This window comes from Lichenostomus cassidix, unplaced genomic scaffold (assembly GCF_008360975.1).
Source record: "Lichenostomus cassidix isolate B80296 unplaced genomic scaffold, HeHo_3.0 HiC_scaffold_37, whole genome shotgun sequence".
In the NCBI taxonomy this organism is placed as follows: Eukaryota; Metazoa; Chordata; class Aves; order Passeriformes; family Meliphagidae; genus Lichenostomus; species Lichenostomus cassidix.
The window spans coordinates 856,184-881,064 of record NW_028147279.1 but is presented as its reverse complement, the minus strand read 5'-3'; the positions used below and the strand labels follow the sequence as shown (position 1 = coordinate 881,064).

General features: G+C 39.9%; 2 protein-coding genes and 1 long non-coding RNA gene across 3 annotated transcripts in view; 2 read left to right on the top strand and 1 right to left on the bottom strand.

The window, feature by feature from the left end:
- LOC146423540 (uncharacterized) overlaps positions 1-979 on the bottom strand; it is a 48,917-nt gene extending 47,938 nt beyond the window's left edge. The window contains 1 exon segment of the mRNA XM_085044637.1: positions 960-979. Within this exon segment, the coding sequence (XP_084900763.1) occupies positions 960-979 (20 nt within the window).
- LOC146423539 (multiple epidermal growth factor-like domains protein 8) lies at positions 978-18,418 on the top strand. Its single transcript, XM_085044636.1, has 6 exons — positions 978-1,000; positions 4,939-5,155; positions 8,630-8,798; positions 10,935-11,098; positions 16,077-16,221; positions 18,178-18,418. The coding sequence occupies exons 1-6, from the start codon at positions 978-980 to the stop codon at positions 18,414-18,416; spliced, it is 957 nt and encodes a 318-aa protein (XP_084900762.1). The 3' UTR covers positions 18,417-18,418.
- Positions 18,419-20,126: 1,708 nt separating this feature from the next.
- Positions 20,127-24,608, top strand: LOC146423538 (uncharacterized). The gene is made up of 3 exons (XR_014847487.1): positions 20,127-20,164; positions 21,003-21,681; positions 24,547-24,608. It is a non-coding gene; the product is annotated as an uncharacterized LOC146423538 (long non-coding RNA).
- Positions 24,609-24,881: the final 273 nt, after the last annotated feature.

Below are 24,881 nucleotides of genomic sequence, written 5' to 3'. Positions count from 1 at the left end.
ATTCAAAAAAGCTCAATACAATCTTAAGTTTTCCCTCTTCAACAACAGTTAAGGACTCATCTCAGAAACATTCTGGCAAAACAGAAAAAAAAAAAAAAACAACAAGCATTACATTTGTTTGCTACGGATTCTCAAACATTTTGACCAAAATCCACTTGTGTATTACCAGCTCCAGTTTTTCCATCATGTGCAAACCTGTGTCTGCATTCTGCACTGGGCCATGAGAGCTTAATCCTTCAGCAGTCAAACTGGGCACATACCAAAATAAACAGACCTCTTTTGCTCATTTGTATTCCCACTGAGTCTGTAGGCAGGGGAACACAGAAATGCATATCACAGTCTCACCCTTCGTACCCATATCAGAGTCTAGGAAAAAAAAATCTGTGTCTATTCCTGTATCATTTTAAGATAAAGCTATAGACAGTCCTGCATGAAAAGCAGCAGCCAGGTTCAGGTCTCAGCCATAGAATTATGGAATTGTTTAGGCTGAAAAAGACTTCTATCATTGCGTCCAACCGTTAACCCAGCACTGCCAAGCCCACTACTAAAACTCTAGTTCACAAAACAGAAGGCTGGACTGGAGGTGCTGAATCTGGATAGTGCTGGATAATATGGAAATTATTCAATTCTCAGTGTGGGGGAAAAAGTCAAATTCAAACAGGTGAAGGAATCCTACTACAACAGTAGAAATACTCTCTGCATATGAATTCTTATCCACACTCTGGTTACACATACTTTTTTCAGGACACATTTTAAAGACCTTGCAGAAGCTGTTACAAAGCAACAGGATAAAGTTGTATATAATTGTTATAATTCTCACTACTTACCCAGAGCAAGCTGTTTATTATAGAGAATGTAGTGTGCCCAGCAATTTCAATTTATTATTCAAGTACCATTAAAATCATTGAAGTATTTCTTTCAGATTTGCAGGCAACTCTACTAAGACACATATTTCTAACCAATCTATGTTTCGTAACATGTTCACAAGTCACCGCTCAATGCAATAGCTTCAGGGAAGGGTTTTGCTTTGTTTTTAAATTTCAGTGTGTTCCACTGACTGAAGGGACATCCAGTGACTCTGTTGCCTTAGTTCAGTCTTACTGAAAGCCAAGACATATGGACTGACTGTCACCAGATACTCACGGTGATTTTATTAAAGGGTTTTAGTAATAAGGCACAAGCTGAAATCTATACTGTTTTCTCATATTACATAGACCCCAATAAAAAGCTTACAGTGTATAATGTCTGGAACTTATGGTAATGCATACCAAAAATACCTTTAAAATATCTTAAAAATATCTTAACATGTGTCTGAAAAATAGCCCAAAAATAGCCCAAAAATAGCCCAAAAATAGCCCAAAAATATCCCCAAAATATCCCAAAAATATCCCAAAATCTGCTCTGCAATCAGCCTGAGCCAGGGACCTCTGAGCAGCGTCTACAGGTGAGAAAAACACCCCAAAATCACCCCAAAAATATCCTAAAAATATCCTGAAAATGTCCCAAAAATATCCCGAAAATATCCCCAAAATATCTTAAAATGTGTCTGAAAAATAGCCAAAAATAGCTCAAAAAATTGCCAAAAAATAGCCCAAAATTCACCCAAAAATATCCCAAAAATATCCTAAAAATATCCCAAAAATATCCCCAAAATATCCTGAAAATATCCTGAAAATATCCTGAAAATATCCCCAAAATATCCCCAAAATATCTTAAAATGTGTCTGAAAAATAGCCAAAAATAGCTCAAAATTCACCCAAAAATAACCAAAAAATATCACAAAAATATCCCAAAAATATCTTTAAAATATCTTAAAAATATCTTAACATATGTCTGAAAAATAGCCCAAAAATAGCCCAAAAATAGCCCAAAAATAGCCCAAAAATAGCCCAAAAATAGCCAAAAATCTGCTCTGCAATCAGCCTGAGCCAGGGACCCCTGAGCAGTGTGTACAGGTGAGAAAAACACCCCAAAATCACCCCAAAAATAGCCTAAAAATATCCTGAAAATGTCCCAAAAATATCCCCAAAATTTGCTAAAAATTTGCTAAAAATATCCCCAAAATATCCTAAAAATATTCTAAAAATAGTCTAGAAATAGCCCAAAAATATCCCAAAAATATTCTAAAAATAGCCTAGAAATATCCCAAAAATATCCCAAAAATATCTCTAAATTATCCTAAAAATAGCCTGAAAATATCCCCAAAATATCCCAAAAATGTCCCCAAAATATCCCCAAAATGTCCCAAAAATATCCTAAAAATATCCCCAAAATATCCTGAAAATATCCTGAAAAAATCCCAAAAATATCCCAAAAATATCCTAAAACTATCCTAAAAATACCCTGAAAATATCCCAAAAATATCCCAAAATCTGCTCTGCAATCAGCCTGAGCCAGGGACCTCTGAGCAGTGTCTACAGGTGGGAAAAACACCCCAAAATCACCCCAAAAATATTCCAAAAATATCCTGAAAATGTCCCAAAAATATCCCCAAAAAATCCTGAAAATATTCTGAAAGTATCCTGTAAATATCCTAAAAATGTTCTAAAAATATCCTGAAAATATCCCCAAAATATCCCCAAAATATCTTAAAATGTGTCTGAAAAATAGTCCAAAAATAGCCCAAAAATAGCCCAAAAATAGCCAAAAATAGCTCAAAAATATCCCAAAAATATTGCAAAAATATCCTAGAGATATCTTAAAAATATCTTAAAATGTGTCTGAAAAACAACCAAAAATAGCCAAAAAATAGGCCAAAAATAGCTCAAAAATAGCCAAAAAATATCCTAAAAATAGCCTGAAAATATCTTGAAAATATTTTAAAATGTGTCTGAAAAATAGCCAAAAAATAGTCCAAAAATAGACCAAAAATATCCTAAAAATATCCCCAAAATATTCTGAAAATATCCTAAAAATATCCTAAAAATATCCTGAAAATATCCCAAAAATATCCTAAAAATATCCTGAAAATGTGTCTGAAAAATAGCCAAAAAATAGCCAAAAATTCACCCAAAAATAGCCCAAAATAGCCAAAAAAAGCCAAAAATCTGTCTGCAAACTAGCCAAAAAACACCCCAAAATCACCCCCAAAATAGCCTAAAAATATCCCAAAAATGTCCCAAAAATATCCCCAAAATATCCTGAAAATATCCCCAAAATATCCCCAAAATATCTTAAAATGTGTCTGAAAAATAGCCAAAAAATAGCTCAAAATTCACCCAAAAATAGCCAAAAAATATCCCAAAAATATCCCCAAAATATCTTAAAAATATCCCCAAAATATCCCCAAAATATCCTAAAAACATCCCAAAAATATCCTGAAAATATCCCAAAAATAGCTTGAAAATATCCCAAAAATATCCTGAAAATATCCTAAAAATATCCTGAAAATATCCCCAAAATATCTCCAAAATATCTTTAAAATATCCTAAAACTATCCAAAAAAATCCAAAAAATATTTTAAAAAATCCAAAAAAATCCCTAAAATATCCCAAAAATATCCTAAAATATACTGAAAATATCCCAAAATATCCCCAAAAATCCCCAAAATATCCCAAAAACTCAAAATCCCAAAAATCCCCAATCCCCAAATCCCAAAAATCAAAAAATTTCCCCAAAAATCCCAAAATCCCCAAATTTCCCCAAAAAATCCCATAATTCCCCCAAAATTTCCCAATAATCCCAAAAATTTCCCAAAAATCCCCAAAAATTTCCAAAAAAAATCCAAAAATTTCCCCAAAATCCCCCAAATCCCCCAAAAATCCTCAAAATTTCCCCAAAATATCCCCAAAATCCACCAAAAATCCCAAAAATTCCCTCAAATCCCAAAATTTCCCCAAAAATCCCCAAATTTCCCAAAATCCCCAAAATTCCCCAAAATCCCAAAATCTCAAAATCCCCAAAAAATCTCAAAAATCCCAAAAATCCCCAAAAATAAAAAAAATCCTAAAATCCCCCAAAAATCCCAAAAAAATCCCCAAAAAACCAATATAAAATCCTAAAAAATCCCCCAAAAATCCCAAAAAAATCCCCAAAAAACCAATATAAAATCCTAAAAAATCCCCCAAAAATCCCATAAAGTCCCCAAAAAATCCCCAAAAATCCCAAAAAATCCCCCAAAAATCCTCAAAAATGCCCCAAAAATCCCAATTTCTCCCAAATTTCCATTCCAGGTTCTCCCTGTCAGACCTCTGCTGGACGCAGCTGCTGGTGGGGGATGGGATGTCACCTGTCCACCCCAAAAATCCCCAAAAATCCCCAAAAAAAAATCCCCAAAAAATCCAAAAAAAATCCCCAAAAATCCCCCCAAAAATCCCCAAAAATCCCCAAAAAATCCCAAGAATCCAAAATAAAAATCCCAAAAATCCCCAAAAAATCCCAAAGAAATCCAAAATCCCCAAAAATCCCCAAAATCCCCAAAATCAAAATCCCCAAAAGTCCCAAAATTCAAAATCCCCAAAAATCCCAAAAAATCCCAAAAAATCCCCAAAATCCCCAAATCCTAAAACCCCAAAATCCCCAAATCCAAAAAAAACCCCCAAAATCCCCAAAAATCCCCAAATCCCCAAAAACCCCAAAAAACCAAAAAAAATCCCCAAAACCCCCAAATCCCCAAAAAATCCCCAAAATCCCCAAAAATCCCCAAAAATCCCCCAAAATCCCCAGAAAATCCCCAAAAATCAAAAAAAATCCCAAAAAAATCCCAAAGAAATCCCAAAAAAATCCCAAAAAAATCCCCAAAAATCCCCAAAAGTAAAAAAAATCCCCAAAAGTAAAAAAAATCCCCCAAAATATCCCCAGAAAATCTCTAAAAATCCCCAAAAAATAAAAAAAATCCCCAACTTTCTCCCAAAAATCCCCCAAAAATCCCCAAAAATTTTTTTAAAAATCCCCAAAAATCCCAAATTTCTCCTAAATCTCCCAAATTTCCCATTCCAGGTTCTCCCTGTCAGACCTCCGCTGGACGCAGCTGCTGGTGGGGGATGGGGCGGGGGTGGGGGAGGGGCGCTCTGGCCCCTCCCCCCGGTACCTGCAGGCGGCCACGCCCCTTCCGGGGGGCGGGGCTTTGGTGCTGGTGGGCGGAGTCACGGCGGGGGGCGTGGCCAGCGACTGCTGGCTGCTCCAGCTGAGCTCGCTGCACTGGAGGAGAGTCCAGGTGAGTTCTGGCCCCAATTTAGCCCCAAATTTAACCCAAAATCATCCCGAAATTAGCCCCAAATTATCCTGAAATTATCCTGAAATTATCCTGAAATTTTCCTGAAATTATCCTGAAATTAGCAGAAATTAGCCCAAAATTAGCCTCAAAGTAGCCCAAAATTTACCTGAAATTAGCCCCAAATGAGCCTGAAATTTGCCTGAAATTAGCCCAAAATTAGCCTGAATTTATCCTGAAATTTGCCTGAAATTTGCCTGAATTTATCTTGAAATTTGCCTGAAATTTGCCTGAATTTATCCTGAAAATTGCCTGAATTTGTCCTGAAATTTGCCTGAATTTAGCCTGAAATTATCCTGAAATTATCCCAAAATTTACCCCAAAATTTACCCCAAAATTACCCCAAAAATTACCTGAAATTAGCCTGAAATTATCCTGAAATTATCCTGAAATTATCCTGAAATTTGCCTGAAATTTGCCTGAATTTAGCCTGAAATTATCCTGAAATTATCCTGAAATTTGCCTGAAATTTACCCCAAAATTTACCCCAAAATTACCCCAAAATTACCCCAAAAATTACTTGAAATTTGCCTGAATTTATCCTGAAATTTGCCTGAATTTATCCTGAAATTATCCTGAAATTATCCCAAAATTACCCCAAAATTTACCTGAAATTAGCCCCAAATTCGCCTGAAATTTGCCTGAAATGATCCTGAATTTACCTGAATTTATCCTGAAATTATCCTGAAATTATCCCAAAACTTACCCCAAAATTTACCCCAAAATTACCCCAGAAGTTACCTGAAATTTGCCTGAAATTAGCCTGAAAATTGTCTGAATTTATTCTGAAATTTGCCTGAAATTTGCCTGAATTTATCCTGAAATTTGCCTGAATTTAGCCTGAATTTTGCCGGAAATTTGCCTGAAATTAGCCCGAAATTCACCTGAAATTATCCTGAAATTTGCCTGAATTTATCCTGAAATTTGCCTGAATTTATCCTGAAATTTGCCTGAATTTAGCCTGAAATTTGCCTGAATTTTGCCTGAAATTTGCCTGAATTTATCCTGAAATTATCCTGAAATTATCCCAAAATTTACCCCAAAATTTACCCCAAAATTACCCCAAAATTACCCCAAAAATTACCTGAAATTTGCCTGAAAATTGCCTGAAATTATCCTGAAATTATCCTGAAATTATCCCAAAATTTACCCCAAAATTTACCCCAAAATTTACCCCAAAATTACCCCAAAATTCACCTGGAATTTGCCTGAAATTTTCCTGAAAATTGCCTGAATTTATCCTGAAATTATCCTGAAATTATCCCAAAAGTTACCCCAAAATTTACCCCAAAATTACCCCAAAATTACCCCAAAAATTACCTGAATTTAGCCTGAAATTTGCCTGAATTTAGCCTGAAATTATCCTGAAATTATCCCAAAATTACCCCAAAATTACCCCAAAAATTACCTGAATTTAGCCTGAAATTTGCCTGAAATTTGCCTGAAATTATCCTGAAATTATCCTGAAATTATCCCGAAATTTACCCCAAAATTTACCCCAAAATTACCCCAAAATTACCCCAAAAATTACCTGAAATTTGCCTGAAATTAGCCTGAAATTTGCCTGAATTTTGCCTGAAATTTGCCTGAATTTATCCTGAAATTTGCCTGAATTTAGCCTGAAATTTGCCTGAAATTTGCCTGAATTTATCCTGAAATTTGCCTGAAATTAGCCTGAATTTAGCCTGAATTTTGCCTGAATTTAGCCTGAAATTTGCCTGAAATTTGCCTGAATTTTCCCTGAAATTTGCCTGAATTTAGCCTGAATTTATCCTGAAATTTGCCTGAATTTATCTTGAAATTTTCCTGAATTTAGCCTGAATTTATCCTGAAATTTGCCTGAATTTATCCTGAAATTTGCCTGAAATTTGCCTGAATTTTGCCTGAAAATTGCCTGAATTTTTCCTGAAATTTGCCTGAATTTAGCCCGAAATTTGCGTGAAATTAGCCCAAAATTAGCCTGAATTTATCCTGAAATTAGCCTGAATTTATCCTGAAATTTTCCTGAAATTAGCCCCAAATTTAACCCAAAAATTACCTGAAATTAGCCCAAAATTACCTGAATTTGTCCTGAAATTACTGCAAAATTCACCTGAAATTAGCCCAAAAATACCCTAAAATTACCCTGAAATTAGCCCCAAATTAGCCTGAAATTTGCCTGAAATTACCCCAAAAACTACCTGAAATTAGCCCCAAATTATGCTGAAATTATCCTGAAATTACCCCAAAAATTACCTGAAATTACCCCAAATTATCCCCAAATTCACCTGAAATTACCCCAAAAATTAGCTGAAATTAGCCCCAAATTAGCCTGAAATTTGCCTGAAGTTTGCCTGAATTTATCCTGAATTTTTTCCTGAAATTCACCTGAAATTCAGCTGAAATTATTCTGAAATTATCCCAAAATTATCCCAAAATTCACTTGAAATTATCCTGAAATTATCCCAAAATTCACCTGAAATTTGCCTGAAATTAGCCCAAAATTCACCTGAAATTACCTCAAAATGAGCCCCAAATTATCCCCCAATTCTGAGATTTTTTTCCCCAAATTTTGAGATTTTTACCCCAAATTTCCAGTTTCTCACCCCAAATTTTGGGGGTTTTCCCCAAATTTTTGGGGTTTTTTTCCCCAAATTTTTGGATTCTGACCCCAAAATTTGAGATTCTGACCCCAAATTTCAAGTTCCTGACCCTACATTTTGAGACTTTTTCCCCAAATTTTTGGTTTCTCACCCCAAATTTCCCATTTTTTCCCCCAAATTTTTGGGGTTTTTTCCACAAATTTCCAGTTTCTCACTCCAAATTTGGCAGTTCTAACCCCAAATTTTTGGATTCTCACCCCAAATTTGGGTTTTTTCTCCAAATTTCCAGTTTCTGACCCCAAATTTCCCATTTTTTCCCCCAAATGTTGAGATTTTTCCCCCAAATTTTTGGTTTCTCACCCCAAATTTCACGGTTTTTCCCCCAAATTTTCGAGTTTTTTCCCCAAATTTTGGTTTCCAACCCCAAATTTTGGTTTTTTCCCCCAATTCAGTCCCCCAGCTGCCCCCAACCACCAAATTTTGTGCTTTTTACATCCAAATTTTGGGGTTTTCACACCCAAATTTCACATTTTTTCCCCAAATTTTTGGGTTCTGACCTCAAATTTTGGGGTTTTTCCCCACATGTCATGTTTTTCCCCCCAAATTTCCCATTTTTTTCCCCAAATTTTGAGATTTTTCCCCCAAATTTTGTGATTTTGACTCAAATTTTTGGGTTTTCCCCCCAAATGTCCCATTTTTTTCCCCGAATTTTTGGTTTCTCACCCCAAATTTTTTTGGTTTTTCCCGAATTTCACTGTTTTTTCCCCAAATTCTGTGATTTTTCCCCCAAATTTTATGATTTTGACCCAAATTTTGGTTTTTTCCCCAAATTCAGTCCCCCCAGCTGCCCGCCCTGGCCGGCCACTCGCTGACCACTGCCAACTCCAGGATTTACCTGATTGGAGGTTTTTCACCCCAAAACGGCTTCAACACCGAATTGTTCATTTTTCACCCCAAAACCGAGAAATGGGAGGTTGGAACTCAGCTGGGAACTCCCCCGACAGGTAAAAATGGGGAAAATACTGAGAAAATTGGGAATGGAGGGAAAAAATTGAATTTTTGGGAAGTTGTGGGAAAAGTTTGGGGTTTTTTAGGGGGAAAAATGGGGGAAATTGAGGGAAAATTGGGGGAAAAATTGGGAATTCTTGAAAAAAAATTGGGAATGGAGGGAAAAAATTGAATTTTTGGGAAGTTGTGGAAAAAAAGGAATAGGGAAAATGGAAAAAGGGAATTGAGGGAAAATTGGGGGAAAAATTAGAATTCCTGAAAAAAAATTGGGAATTGAGAAAAAATTAAAATTTTGGGGTTTTAGGGGGTTGGGAAGTGAAAAATTGGGAAATGGGGAAAAATGGGAAAAATGGGGAAAAAAGAAAAAATGGGAAAAATAGGGAAAAAAAAAAATAGAAAATTGAGAAAAAAAAAATGGGATAGGGGAAAATGGGGAAAATAATGGGAAATTGGGAAAAATGGGGAAAAATGGGGAAAATGGATTGGGGAAAATTGGGGGAAAAATTGGGAATTCCTGAAAAAAAATTGGGACTTGAGAAAAAAAATTAAAATTTTGGGGTTTTTAGGGGGTTGGGGAAGTGAAAAATTGGGGGAAATGGGGAAAAATGGAGGAAAAATGGGGAAAAATAGGGAATTCCAAAAAAAATATTTAGGAATTGACCAAAAAAATTGAATTTTTGGGGTTTTTAGGGAGTTTGGGAAGTGAAAAATGAGTGAAAAATTGGGGGAAATGGGGAAAAATGGGGAAATTGGGGAAAAAATGGGAAAAAATGGGGAAAAATAGGGAATTCCAAAAAAAAATATTTGGGAATTGAGAAAAAAAATTGAATTTTTGGGGTTTTTAGGGGGTTTGGGAGATGAAAAATGGGGGAAATTGGGGGAAATTGGGGAAAAATGAGGAAAAATGGGGAAAATTTGGAGGGAAAATGGGGAAAAAATTGGGAATTCCTGAAAAAAAAATTGGGACTTGATAAAAAAAATTAAAATTTTGGGGTTTTTAGGGGGTTGGGGAAGTGAAAAATTGGGGGAAAATGGGGAAAAATGGGGAAAATGTGAGGGAAAATGGGAAAAATATGGGGAAAAATGGGGAAATTGGGGAAAAATTCGGGAAAAAATGGGGAAAAATTGAGGGAAAAATGGGGGAAAATGGGGAAAATTGGGGGAAAATGGGGAAAAATTTGAGAATTCCCAAAAAAAATATTTGGGAATTGCCAAAAAAATATCTGGGAATTGACAAAAAAAATTGAATTTTTGGGGTTTGTAGAGGGTTGGGGAGAGGAAAAATGGGGAAAATTGGGGAAAAAATGGGGAAAATTTGAGGGAAAAATGGGGGAAAAATTGGGAATTCCCAAAAAAATATTGGGAGTTGCAAAAAAAAATTAAAATTTGGGGTTTTTAGGGGGTTTGGGAAGTGAAAAATGAGTGAAAAATGGGGAAAAATGGGGGAAAATGGGACGAAATGACACCAAAAATGACCCCAAATCCCCCCGAAATCACCTCTGAAATGATCCCAAATCCCCCAAAATGATCCCAAATCCACTGAAATGATCTGAAATGACCCAAAATCCCCAGAAATGACCCCAAATTCCCCCAGATTAACCCCAAATTAACCCCAAATCCCTAGGAAGGCCTCTGTGAGGCCTAATAGGCCCTGAGTTTCCATGAGGGGAAACAACCCCAAAAATGCCCCAAAATCACCCCAAAAAAGCCCCAAATTCACCCCAAATCCATTCCAAATCATCCCCAAAATGACCCCAAATCGACTGAAATGATCTGAAATGACCCAAAATCCCCCAAATTGACCCCAAATCCCCAGGAAGGCCTACATGAGGCCTAGCAGGCCCTGAGGTTCCATGAGGGAAAATGACCCCAAAAATTACCCCAAAAATGCCCCAAAAAGCCCCAAATTCCCCCAAATTCACCCCAAATTGATTTAAATTATCTGAAATTACCCAAATTCCCTCGAAATTACCCCAAATCCCTCAAATTAACCTCAAATCCCTAGGAAGGCGTGTGGGAGGCCTAGCAGGCCCTGAGGCCTTAAATCACCCCCAAAATCACCCCAAAAATGCCCCAAAATCACCCCAAAATCCCCCAAATTCCCCCCAAAATCCCGAAAACTCTCTCCCCAGGGCTGTATGGTCACTCAGCCTCGTTCCACGAGGCCTCCCAGGCCGTGTTTGTGTTTGGGGGACAAAGATTTCACGTGGAGCGCGTCGGGCCTTCGGCCGAGCTCTACAGCCTGCACCTGCCCAACCTCACCTGGAGCCTGCTGGCGCCCGCCAGGGGGACTAAGGTGGGAAATTTGGGGGATTTTGGGGAAAATTTGGGGGATTTTGGGGTGTTTGGGGTGTTTAAAGGGGATTTTAGGGGCTTTTATAGGGGATTTTGGGGTGTTTATAGGGGATTTATAGGGGATTTTGGGTGGTTTAGAGGGAGTTAAAATGGTTTAAAGGAGGTTTTAGAGGAGATTTGGGGGATTTGGGGACATTAGATGGGGTTTGGGGACATTTAAAGGGGATTTGAAGTGGATTTTGGGGTGTTTATAGGGGATTTTTGGAGGGATTTTGGGGATTTCAAGGTGATTTTTGGGGGAATTTTGGGTGTTTGGGGTGACTCTGCACCTGCCCAACCTCACCTGGAGCTGCTGGCACCTGCCAGGGGGACCAAGGTGGGATTTTGGGAATTTTTTGGGGTTTAAAGGGGATTTTGAGGGAAATTTGGGGGATTTTGGGGTGTTTGGGGTGGATTTTGAGGGGGTTTGGGGTGTTTAAAGGTTTAAATGGGATTTAAATGGGATTTAAAGGGAATTTTAGAGCTTTGAGGATTTTGGAGGATTTCAAGGGGATTTGGAGGATTTCAAGGGGATTTTTGGGATATTTTTGGGATTTGAAGGTGGATTTTTGGTGATTGGGAAATTTGGGGGATTTTGGGAGTTTAAAGGGGATTTTGGGGTGTTTGGGGTGGATTTGGGGTGTTTAAAGGGGATTTTTGGGGTGTTTGGGGTGACTCTGCACCTGCCCAACCTCACCTGGAGCTGCTGGCGCCGGCTAGAGGGACAAAAGTGAGATTTTGGGGGAAATTTGGGGATTTGGGGGTTTTTTGGGGTTTAAAGGATTTTGGAGGGATTTGGGGACATTTAAATGGGATTTTGGGGTGTTTGTAGGTGATTTAGGGATTTGGGACATCTGGGGGCATTTTTGGGGGATTTTGGGGGGACTTTTTGGGGATTTTGGGTGATTTTTGGGGGATTTTTGGGGGATTTTTGGGGGATTTTGGGGTGGATTTGGGGCATTGAAAGGTGATTTGGAGGATTTAAAGGGGATTTGGGGTGTTTAAAGGGATTTCAAGGTGATTTTTGGGGGAATTTTGGGGTGTTTGGGGTGACTCTGCACCTGCCCAACCTCACCTGGAGCTGCTGGCTCCTGCCAGGGGGACCAAGGTGGGATTTTGGGAATTTTTTGGGGTTTAAAGGGGATTTTGAGGGAAATTTGGGGGATTTTGGGGTGTTTGGGGTGGATTTTGGGGGGGTTTGGGGTGTTTAAATGGGATTTAAATGGGATTTAAATGGGATTTAAAGGGAATTTTAGGGGCTTTTGTAGGGGATTTTTGGAGGATTTCAAGGGGATTTGGAGGATTTCAAGGGGATTTTTGGGATATTTTTGGGATTTGAAGGTGGATTTTTGGTGGATTTGGGGAAAATTTGGGGGATTTTGGGTGTTTAAAGGGGATTTTGGGGTGTTTGGGGTAGATTTGGGGTGTTTAAAGGGGATTTTTGGGGTGTTTGGGGTGACTCTGCACCTGCCCAACCTCACCTGGAGCTGCTGGCGCCCGCCAGGGGGACTAAGGTGGGATTTTGGGGGATTTTTTTGGGATTTTGGGGGAAATTTGGGGGATTTTGGGGGATTTGGGAACATTTCAAGGGGATTTTGGGGTGTTTGAAGGTGATTTTTGGGGGAATTTTGGGTGTTTATAGGGGATTTTTGGAGGATTTCAAGGGGATTTGGAGGATTTCAAGGGGGTTTTTGGGATATTTTTGGGATTTGAAGGTGTTTTTTTGGTGGATTTGGGGGAAATTTGGGGGACTTTGGGAGTTTAAAGAGGATTTTGGGGTGTTTGGGGTAGACTTGGGGTATTTAAAGGGGATTTTTGGGGTGTTTGGGGTGACTCTGCACCTGCCCAGCCTCACCTGGAGCCTGCTGGCGCCTGCTAGAGGGACTAAAGTGGGAATTTGGGGGAAATTTGGGGGATTTGGGGGTTTTTTTGGGGTTTAAAGTGGATTTTGGAGGGATTTGGGGACATTTAAATGGGATTTTGGGGTGTTTATAGGGGATTTGAAGGGGATTTTGGGATCTCTGAAGGCATTTTAGGGGGATTTTGGGGGGATTTTTGGGGATTTTGGGTGATTTTTGGGGGATTTTTGGGGGTTTTTAGGGGATTTTGGGGTGGATTTGGGGCATTGAAAGGTGATTTGGAGGATTTAAAGGGGATTTGGGGTGTTTAAAGGGATTTCAAGGTGATTTTTGGGGGAATTTTGGGGGTTTGGGGTGACTCTGCACCTGCCCAACCTCACCTGGAGCTGCTGGCTCCTGCCAGGGGGACCAAGGTGGGATTTTGGGAATTTTTTGGGGTTTAAAGGGGATTTTGAGGGAAATTTGGGGGATTTTGGGGTGTTTGGGGTGGATTTTGGGGGGGGTTGGGGAGTTTAAATGGGATTTAAATGGGATTTAAATGGGATTTAAAGGGAATTTTAGGGGCTTTTGTAGGGGATTTATGGAGGATTTCAAGGGGATTTTTGGGATATTTTTGGGATTTGAAGGTGGATTTTTGGTGGATTTGGGGGAAATTTGGGGGATTTTGGGTGTTTAAAGGGGATTTTGGGGTGTTTGGGATGGATTTGGGGTGGATTTAGGGGATTTAAAGGGGATTTTATAGGGGATTTTGGGGTGTTCAAAGGGGATTTTTGGGGGATTTTTTGGGATTTAAAGGTGATTTTTGGGTGGATTTGGGGCGTTTGAAGGTGATTTGGGGGATTTTGGGGTGTTTGGGGTGGATTTGGGGTGTTTAAAGGGGATTTTAGGGGCTTTTAAAGGGGATTTTTGGAGGATTTGAAGGGGATTTTTGGGATTTAAAGGTGATTTTTGGGTGGATTTGGGCGAAATTTGGGAGATTTTGGGGCTGTAGAGACAATTTGGGGTGGATTTGGGGGAGTTTGGGATGTTTAAAGGGGATTTTTGGGGGAATTTTGGGGTGTTTGGGGTGACTCTGCACCTGCCCAACCTCACCTGGAGCTGCTGGCACCGGCTAGAGGGACTAAAGTGAGATTTTGGGGATTTTTGGGATTTTGGGGGAAATTTGGGGGATTTTGGGGGATTTTGGGGTGTTTGGGGTGGATTTGGGGTGTTTAAAGGGGATTTAAAGGGGATTTTTGGAGGATTTCAAGGGGATTTGAGGATTTCAAGGGGATTTTTGGGGGATTTTTGGGATTTAAAGTGGATTTTTGGGTGGATTTGGGGCGTTGAAAGGTGATTTGGAGGAAATTTGGGGGATTTTTTGGGGGTTTAAAGGGAATTTTTTGGGTCTGGGCTCTCGGGATTTTTTTGGGGTTTCTCCCAAAATTTTGGGGTGTGTCTTGGACTCTTTTTTGGGGCATTTAATGCGATTTTGGGCCATTTAGGGGGGTTTTTTTGGGGGGTTTTGGGGTTTTTTTGTGGTTTTTTTTGGTTTTTTTGGGGGTTTTTTTGTTTTTTTGGGTCTGGGCTCTCGGGATTTTTTTGGGGTTTCTCCCAAAATTTGGGGTGATCTCAACCATCTCTGGGGCTCTTTTGAGGGCATTTTTGGGGCCATTTAGTGCGATTTTGGGTCATTTTGGTGCCATTTTTTGGGATTTTTTTGGGGTTTTTTGGGGTTTTTTCGGCATTTTTTGGGTCTGGGGTCTCAGGATTTTTTTGGGGATTCCTCTCAAAATTTGGGGTGATCTCGACTACCTTTAGGGGAGTTTTGGGGCTCTTTTTTGGGGCGTTTTTGGGCCATTTTGGTGCCATTTTTGGGATTTTTTCTGGGGTTTTTTGGGGTTTTTTTGGGGTTTTTTGGGTCTGGGGTCTCGGGATTTTTTGGGGGGGATTCCCAAAATTTTGGGGTGTGTCTTGGACTCTTTTTTGGGGCATTTAATGCGATTTTGGGCCATTTTGGGTCATTTTGGTGCCATTTTTTGGGGATTTTTTGGGGTTTTTTGGCATTTTTTGGGTCTGGGCTCTCGGGATTTTTTTGGGGTTTCTCCCTAAATTTGGGGTGATCTTGACCACCTTTAGGGGAGTTTTGGGGCTCTTTTTTGGGCTATTTTATGCGATTTTGGGCCATTTTGGTGCCATTTTTGGGATTTTTTCTGGGGTTTTTTGGGGGTTTTTTTCGTTTTTTTGGGTCTGGGGTCTCGGGATTTTTTGGGGGGGATTCCCAAAATTTTGGGGTGTGTCTTGGACTCTTTTTTGGGGCATTTAATGCGATTTTGGGCCATTTTGGGCCATTTTGGTGCCATTTTTTGGGGTTTTTTCGGGTTTTTTGGGGTTTTTTGGGTCTGGGCTCTCGGGATTTTTTTGGGGTTTCTCCCAAAATTTGGGGTGATCTCAACCATCTCTGGGGCTCTTTTGAGGGCATTTTTGGGGCCATTTAGTGCGATTTTGGGTCATTTTGGTGCCATTTTTTGGGATTTTTTTGGGGTTTTTTGGGGTTTTTTCGGCATTTTTTGGGTCTGGGGTCTCAGGATTTTTTTGGGGATTCCTCTCAAAATTTGGGGTGATCTCGACTACCTTTAGGGGAGTTTTGGGGCTCTTTTTTGGGGCGTTTTTGGGCCATTTTGGTGCCATTTTTGGGATTTTTTCTGGGGTTTTTTGGGGGTTTTTTTCGGTTTTTTGGGTCTGGGCTCTCGGGATTTTTTTGGGGATTCCTCCCAAAATTTGGGGGTGTGTCTCTCCCCAGCCCCGCCCCCACTATTTCCACACGGCAGCAATTTTGGGGCAGTTTTGGGATGATTTTTTGGGGATTTTTTTGGTTTTTTTGGGTCTGGGCTCTCGGGATTTTTTTGGGGTTTCTCCCAAAATTTGGGGGTGATCTCGACCATCTCTGGGGCTCTTTTGGGGGCATTTTTGGGGCCATTTAAGGCGATTTTGGGTCATTTTGGTGCCATTTTTGGGATTTTTTTTTGGCATTTTTTGGGTCTGGGGTCTCGGGATTTTTTTTGGGGATTCCTCCCAAAATTTGGGGGTGTCTCTCCCCAGCCCCGCCCCCACTATTTCCACGCCGCTGCCATCTCGGGGGACACCCTGGTGGTCCTGGGGGGTCGAAGTGACCGGAAGGATTTCGGCAACGAAATTCTGCTTTACCAAATTCGCTGCAACGCTTGGATTCTGCCTCCCCACAGCGGTGAGAATTTGGGGATTTTTGGGGATTTTTGGGGATTTGGGGAGGGGTCCCAAAATATGGGGAAACTTGGGGGAAAATCAGGTGGAGTTTGAGTGAAAATTGGGGGAAAATTGGGTGAAATATGGTGAAAAAATGCTGAAAATTGGGTGAAATTTTGGTGAAAATTGGGTGAAATTTGGGTAAAAATTTGGCAAAATTTGGGTGAAAATTGGGTGAAATTTGGGTGAAATATGGTGAAAAAATGGTGAAAATTGGGTGAAAATTTGATGAAAATCGGGTGAAATTTGGGTAAAAACTTGGCGAAATTTGGATGAAATTTGGATGAAAATTGGGTGAAAATTTAGTGAAAATTAGGGGAAAATTGGGGGAAATTTGGGCAAGTTTTGGGTGAAATTTGGGTGAAATATGGTGAAAAAATGGGGAAAATTGGGTGAAATTTGGGTAAAAATCAGGCGAAGTTTGGGTGAAAATTGGGTGAAATTTGGATGAAATATGGCGAAAAATGGTGGAAATTTGGGGAGATTTGAGTGAAAATTGGGGGAAAATTGGGTGGAGTTTGGGTGAAATAGGGAAAAAAAAAGGTGAAAATTGGGGGAAATTTGGGTGAAAATTGGATGAAAATTGGGGGAAAATTTAGTGAAATTTGGGTGAAAATTGGGGGAAAATTGGGGGAAATTTGAGTGAAAATCAGACAAAATTTCAGTGAAAATTGGGTTAAAAAAAGGTGAAAATTGGGGGAAAATTGGGGAAAATGAGGGGATTTTGGGGTTCCAAATTCAGGGAAGCGGCTGGGAAATGGGGGAGGGGATCCCCAAATTTTCCCCAAATTTTCTGCAAATTTCCCCCAAATTTTCCCCAAATTTTCTGCAAATTTCCCCAAAATTTCCCCCAATTTTCCCCCAAATTTCCCCAACTTTTAGGATGCAGTTTCCCCAATTTTTCCCCAATTTTCCCCAAATTTCCTGCAAATTCTCCAAACTTCCCCAAATTTTTCTCCAAATTTCCCCCAATTTTTCCCAAAATTTTCCCCACTTTTCCCCCAAATTTCCCCCAATTTTCCCCAAATTTCCTGCAAATTTTCCCCAATTTTCCCCAAATTTCCCCCAAATTTCCTGCAAATTCTCCCCAAATTTCCCCTGAATTTTTCTGTAAATTTCCCCTGAATTTCCCCCAAATTTTCCCCAATTTTCCCCCAAATTTCTCCAAATTTCCCCCAATTTTTCTGCAAATTTCCTCCAACTTCTCCCAATTTCCCCAAATTTTCCCCAAATTTTAAATTTCCCTTGAATTTCCCCCAATATTTCCCCAATTTTTTCCCCAATTTTCCCCCAATTTTTCAGGATGAATTTCCCCCATATTTCCCCCAATTTCGGTGATTTCCCCCAATTTTCAGGATGAATTTCTCCCATTTTCCCCCAATTTTCCCCTAAATTTCCCCGAATTTTCCCCCAAATTTCCACCATTTTTCCCCAAATTTCCCCATTTTTTCCCCTGAATTTCCCCTAATTTCCACCATTTTTCCCCAATTTTCTCCCCAATTTTCTCCCAATTTTCCCAAAAATTTTCCCCTGAATTTCCACCTTTTTTCCCAAAATTTCCACCTTTTTTCCCTGAATTTCCACACTTTTCCCCTGAATTTCTACCATTTTCACCCAAATTTTCCCCCAATTTTCACCCCAATTTTCCCCCAATTTTCCCCCAATTTTCCCCCAATTTTCCCCCAATTTTCCCCCAATTTTCCCCCAATTTTCCCCCAATTTTCCCCCAATTTTCCCCCAATTTTCGGGATGAATTTCCCCCAATTTTCCCCCAATGTTTGGGGTGATTTCCCCCAATTTTCAGGATGAATTTCCCCCAATTTTTCCCCAATTTTCGGGATGAATTTCCCCCAATTTTCGGGATGATTTTCCGGATGAATTTCCCCCAATTTATTTCCCATTCTCTCTCTCTCCCCAGACCCGTCCCTGGTGGGCTCGCCCATGCCCGGCTCGGTGGGGCACAGCCTGGCCAGCCTGGGGGGATTGCTGCTGGCCTCGGGGGGCTTCCGTGGGGCTGAGCTGGGGGGGCTCTGGGCAGTCAGAGTGCCCCCCGAGCCCTGCTGGACCCTCAGGGACCCCAGGAGCTGCCAGGGAGCTGGGGGGGCTTGTGCCTGGTGTGGGGGGAGATGTCGAGGCAGTGAGGAGGCTGAGAGGTGAGTGAAAATATAAAATATTGGGAAAAAAATGCATGAAAATGGGGTGAATTGTGAAAAAACAGGGGAAAATGGGGTGAAATGGGGAAAAACGGCAAAAAAACGGGGGGAAAAATGACAAAAATGGGGGAAAAGGGGGTGAAAATGGGGAAAAAATGGGGAAAAATGGTGATAATATGGGAAAAAATGGGGTGAAATGGGGAAAGAATGGGAAAAAATGAGGTGAAATGGTGAAAAAATTGGGTGAAATGGGGAAAAACTGGGTTGAAATGGAGGAAAAAATGGGGAAAAATGGGGAAAAAATGGGAAATATTGGGGAAAAAATGGGGACAAATGGGAAAAAATGGGGAAAAATGGGGGAAAAATGGGAAAAAATGGGGTGAAATGGTGAAAAAATGACAAAAAAGGGGGAAAAATGGTGAAAACATGGGGTGAAATGGGGAAAAAATGGGAAAAAATGGGGAAAAAAATGGGTGAAATGGTGAAAAATGGGGTGAAACAGAGTAAAATGGGGAAAAATGGGATAAAATCGTGAAAAAATGGGGTGAAAAGATGAAAAAATGGGGTGAAACAGAGTAAAAATGGGAGTAAAATAAGATAAAATGGGATGAAACAGTGAAAAAATGGGGTGAAATGGTGAAAAAATGGGGAAAAATGGGGAAAAACGGCAAAAAAACGGGGGGAAAATGACAAAAATGGGGAAAAAATGGGGGAAAATGGTGATAATATGGGAAAAAATGGGGTGAATAGGTGAAAAAATGGGGTGAAATTGTGAAAAAATGGGAAAAATGGGGTGAAATGGGGAAAAATGGGGAAAAAATGGGGAAAAACGGGGAAAAAATTGGGAGAAATGGGGTGAAATGGTGAAAAAATGGGGAAAAATGAGAGGAAAATGGGGTGAAATGGTGAAAAAATGGGGGAAAATGGTGGAAAAATGAGAGAAAACGGGGAAAAATTGGGTGAAATGGGGAAAAAAAGGTGAAAAAATGGGGTGAAATGGGGAAAAAATGGGGAGAAATTGGGAAAAAATGGGGAGAAATTGGGGTGAAACAGAGTAAAAATGGGGAAAAATGGGAGTCAAATGAGATAAAATGGGGTGAAACAGTGAAAAAATGGGATAAAATGGTGAAAAAATGGGAAAAAGCAGTGAAAAATGTTGAAAAATGGGGTGCAATGGGTTGGGGGCTCTGGGCAGTCAGAGTGCCCCCCGAGCCCTGCTGGACACTCAGAGACCCCCGAGGATGTGCCCAGGCTGGGGGGGCTTGTGCCTGGTGTGGGGGGAGATGTCGAGGCAGTGAGGAGGCTGAGAGGTAAGGATTTTGGGGAAAAATTGTAAAAAAAAGGGAAAAAATGTGGAAAAACGGCAAAAAAACGGGGGAAAAATGAGAAAAAACGGGGGGAAAATGGGGTGAAATGGTGAAAAAATGGGGAAAAATGGGAAGAAACAGGGAAAAAATGGGATAAAATGGTGAAAAAATGGGGTGAAATGGTGAAAAAATGGGGGAAATGGGGTATAAATGGGATGAAATGGGAAAAATGGGGTGAAATGGGGAAAAAGTGGGAAAAAATGGGTAAAAAAATGACAAAAAATGGGGAAAAATAGGGTGACATGGGGAAAAAATGGGGAAAAATAGCAAAAAAATGGGGAAAAAATGAAAAAAATAGTGAAAAAATGGGGTGAAATGGTGGAAAAATGGGTCTGGGGGCTGTGCCTGGGGTGGGGAGATGTCGAGGGGCTGAGGAGGCTGAGAGGTGAGTGAAAATGGGGGAAAATGGGGAAAAATTGGGAAAAAATGACAAAAAATGGGGAAAAAATGGGGAAAAAATGGGGAAAAATGGGGAAAAATGGGGGAGAAATGGGTCTGGGGGTTTTGCCTGGGGTGGGGGGAGATGTCAGGGGAGTGAGGAGGCTGAGAGGTGAGTGGAAATGGGGTGAATTTGTGTTATTTTAAAGAGAATTTTGGGGGATTTGGGAGTGAATTTGGGGGAATTTTGGGGTGAATTCTGGGAATTTGGGAGGATTTGGGGAGAATTTGGGGAGAATTTGGGGGATTTTAAAGAGAATTTGAGGTATTTTGGGGTGAATTTGGGGGAATTTTGGGGTGAATTTTGAAGGATTTTGGGGTGAATTTGGGGGATTTTGGGGTAAATTTGGCTTATTTTGGGGAGAATTTGGGGGATTTTGGGGTGAATTTGGGGAATTTGGGGAAGTTTGGAGTGAATTTGGGGGATTTTGGGGAGAATTTGGGGAAGTTTGGAGTGAATTTGGGGGATTTTGGGGTGAATTTCGAAGGATTTTGGGGTGAATTTGGGGGATTTCGGGGAGAATTTGGGGAAGTTTGAAGAGAATTTGGGAGATTTTAAAGAGAATTTGGGGAGAATTTTGGGGTGAATTTGGGGGGAATTTTGGGTGGTTTTGGGTTGAATTTAGGGTGGTATTTTTTGGGGGGGATTTGGGCACTTTGTGGCTGATTCTGGGCTTGGGGTGTGTAAAAAAAAAAAAAATACCAAAATTTCGAGATGCAAATGAGATGCAAATGAGATGCAAATGAGATGCAAATGAGATGCAAATGAGCTGATTTCCCCCCAGGCTGGGCTGCTCTCCCATCCCCTCCCCCTGCTCTCCCTCCCCCCGTGACGCTCAGGAGTGCAGAAGGTTGAGGAGCTGCAGTGAATGTCTGGCTGTGCACCCCCTGGGGGGCTCGGTGAGACCCCAAAAATATCCCAAAAATAGCCCAAAAATATCCCCAAAATATCCTGAAAACATCCTGAAATTATCCCCAAAATAGCCCCAAAATAGCCCCAAAATATGGCAGAAATATCCCTAAAATATCCCCAAAATATCTCCAAATTATCCCCAAAATATGGCAGAAATATCCCCAAAATATCCTGAAAATATCCTGAAAATGTCCCCAAAATATCCTAAAAATATCCACAAAATACCCTGAAAATATCCCGAAAATGTCCTGAAAATATCCCAAAAATGTCCTGAAATTATCCTCAATATATCCCCAAAATATCTCCAAATTATCCCCAAAATATGGCAGAAATATCCCCAAAATATCTCAAAAATGTCCTGAAAATATCCCCAAAATATACCCCAAATATCCAAAAAATATCCCAAAAATATGGCAGAAATATCCCCAAAATATCCTGAAAATATCCCAAAAATGTCCTGAAAATATCCTGAAATTATCTCCAAAAATATCCCCAAAAATGCTCCCTGGAGCTGCAGTGAATGTCTGGCTGTGCACCCCCTGGGGGGCTCGGTGAGACCCCAAAAACGGCCTGAAAATGTCCCAAAAATAGCCCAAAAATATCCTGAAAACATCCTGAAATTATCCCCAAAATATCCCCAAAAATAGCCCAAAAATATCCCCAAAATATCCTGAAAACATCCTGAAATTATCTCCAAAATAGCCCCAAAATAGCCCCAAATTATCCCCAAAACATGGCAGAAATATCCCCAAAATATCCTGAAAATATCGTGAAATTATCCCCAAAAACACCTCAAAAATATCCCAAAAATATCCTGAAAATGTCCCCAAAATATCCTGAAATTATCCGCAAAATATACCAAAAAATACCCCAAAGATGTCCTGAAAATATCCTGAAATTATCCCCAAAAATATCCTGAAAATATCCTGAAATTATCTCCAGAATATCAAAAAAATACCCCAAAAATGCCCTGAAAATATCCCAAAAATGTCCCCAAAATATCCCCAAAATATCCTGAAATTATCACCAAAATATCCTGAAATTATCCCCAAAATAGCCCAAAAATGTCCTGAAAATATCCCCAAAATGTCCCCAAAATATCCTGAAAATGTCCTGAAATTATCCCCAAAAAATCTGCAAAAATATCCCCAAAAATATCCCCAAAAAATCCCCAAAAATATCCCCAAAATATGGCAGAAAAATCCCTAAAATATCCTGAAAATATCCCCAAAAATATCCCAAAATATCCCCAAAAAATCTGCAAAAATATCCTGAAAATGTCCCCAAAAATATCCTGAAAATATCCAAAAAATATCCTGAAAATATCCCCAAAATATCCCAAAAATATCCAAAAAATATGCAAAAAATGTCCTGAAAATATCCTGAAATTATCCCCAAAATATCCCCAAAATATCCTGAAAATATCTCCAAAAATACCCCAAAAATGTCCCCAAAATATCCTCAAAATATCTCCAAAAACTCCCCAAAAACACCCAAAAATATCCTGAAAAAATCCCCTTAAAATCCCATTTTTTAAGCAAAAAACACCTTAAAATCTCCATTTGTTTGCGATTTTTTCCCAATTTTTTTCCCCAAAATCCCTAATTTTTGCCCCAAAATCCCAATTTTTCACCCAAAATTCCCTTAACTCCAAATTCTTGATATCCAGAAACTCCTGAAATGCCCAAAAATCCCCTTTAAATCCCATTTTTTAAGCAAAAAACACCTTAAAATCTCCATTTTTTCGCGATTTTTTCCCAATTTTTTTCCCCAAACTCCCAAATTTTTCACCCCAAATCCCAATTTTTCACCCCAAATCCCCTAAATTCCCAACTTTTAACATCCAGAACCTCCCAAGACCACAAAAATCACCAAAAAATCACTCTAAAATCCCATTTTTTGGGCAAAAAACACCTTAAAATCTCCATTTTTTCGCGATTTTTTCCCAATTTTTTTCCCGAAAATCCCAAATTTTTGCCCCAAACTCCCAAATTTTTCCCCAAAATTCCCAAATTTCCGTCCCCAGGACCCCCCAGCCTGTAAATGGTGCACCAACTGCCCCGAGGGCGCGTGCATCAGCCAAAAATTCCCAAAAAATCCCAAAAACTCCCAAAATCCCTATTTGTTTCCCCGAAATTCCAATTTTTCACCCAAAATCCCCTAAATTCCCAATTCCTGACATCCAGAACCTCCCAAAACGTAAAAAAATCCCTTTAAAATCCCATTTTTTAAGCAAAAAAACACCTTAAAATCTCCATTTTTTAACCAAAAAATGCCTTAAAATCCCAATTTTTTTCCCAAATTTTTGCCCCAAACTCCCAAATTTTTTCCCAAAAATCCCCAAAATTCCCAAATTTCCGTCCCCAGGGCCCCCCAGCCTGTAAGTGGTGCACCAACTGCCCCGAGGGCGCGTGCATCGGCCAAAAATTCCCAAAAAATCCCAAAAACTCCCAAAATCCCAATTTTTCACCCCAAATCCCTTAAATTCCCAACTTTTAACATCCACAACATCCCAAGACCCCAAAAATCACAAAAAAATCCCCTTAAAATCCCATTTTTTGGGCAAAAATCCCTTTAAAATCCCATTTTTTAGGCAAAAAACGCCTTAAAATCTCCATTTTTTCACGATTTTTTCCCAATTTTTTTTCCCAAAATCCCGATTTTTTCCCCAAAAATTCCCAAAATTCCCAAATTTCCCTCCCCAGGTCCCCCCAGCCTGTAAATGGTGCACCAACTGCCCCAGGGAGCTGCATTGGCTCTGGGGGAACAACTGCAGGAACCCCAAAAACTCCCAAAATCCCAATTTTTCACCCAAAATCCCAACTTCTTTTCCCCAAAATCCCAAACTTTTTCCCCAAAACCCCAAATTTTTCCCCAAAATCTCCTAAATTCCCAACTTTTAACATCCAGCACCTCCCAAGACCCTAAAAATCCCCTTAAAATCCCATTTTTTAGGCAAAAAACGCCTTAAAATCTCCATTTCTTCGCTATTTTTTCCCAATTTTTTTCCCGAAAATCCCAAAAAAATTCCCAAAAATCCCCAAAATTCCCAAATTTCCGTCCCCAGGGCCCCCCAGCCTGCAAGTGGTGCACCAACTGCCCCGAGGGCGCGTGCATCGGCCAAAAATTCCCAAAAAATCCCAAAAACTCCCAAAATCCCAATTTTTCACCCCAAATCCCTGAAATTCCCAACTTTTAACATCCAGAACATCCCAAGACCCCAAAAATCACCAAAAAATAATTTAAAAATCCCCTTAAAATCCCATTTTTTGGGCAAAAAAAGCCTTAAAATCCCATTTTTTGGCCAAAAAACGCCTTAAAATCTCCATTTTTTCGCTATTTTTTCCCATTTTTTTTCCCGAAAATCCCAAAAAAATTCCCAAAAATTCCCAAAATTCCCAAATTTCCGTCCCCAGGGCCCCCCAGCCTGCAAGTGGTGCACCAACTGCCCCGAGGGCGCGTGCATCGGCTCTGGGGGAACAACTGCAGGAACCCCAAAAACTCCCAAAATCCCAATTTTTTTCCCCGAAATCCCAATTTTTCACCCAAAATCCCAATTTTTCCCCAAAATCCCCTTAACTCCAAATTCTTCACATCCACAACCTCCCAAGAGCCCAAAAATCACCAAAAAATCCCCTTAAAATCCCATTTTTTGGGCAAAAAACACCTTGAAATCTCCATTTTTTCGCGATTTTCGTCCCAAAAACTCCCCAAAACTCCCGATTTTTTTCCCCAAAAACTCCCAAAATCC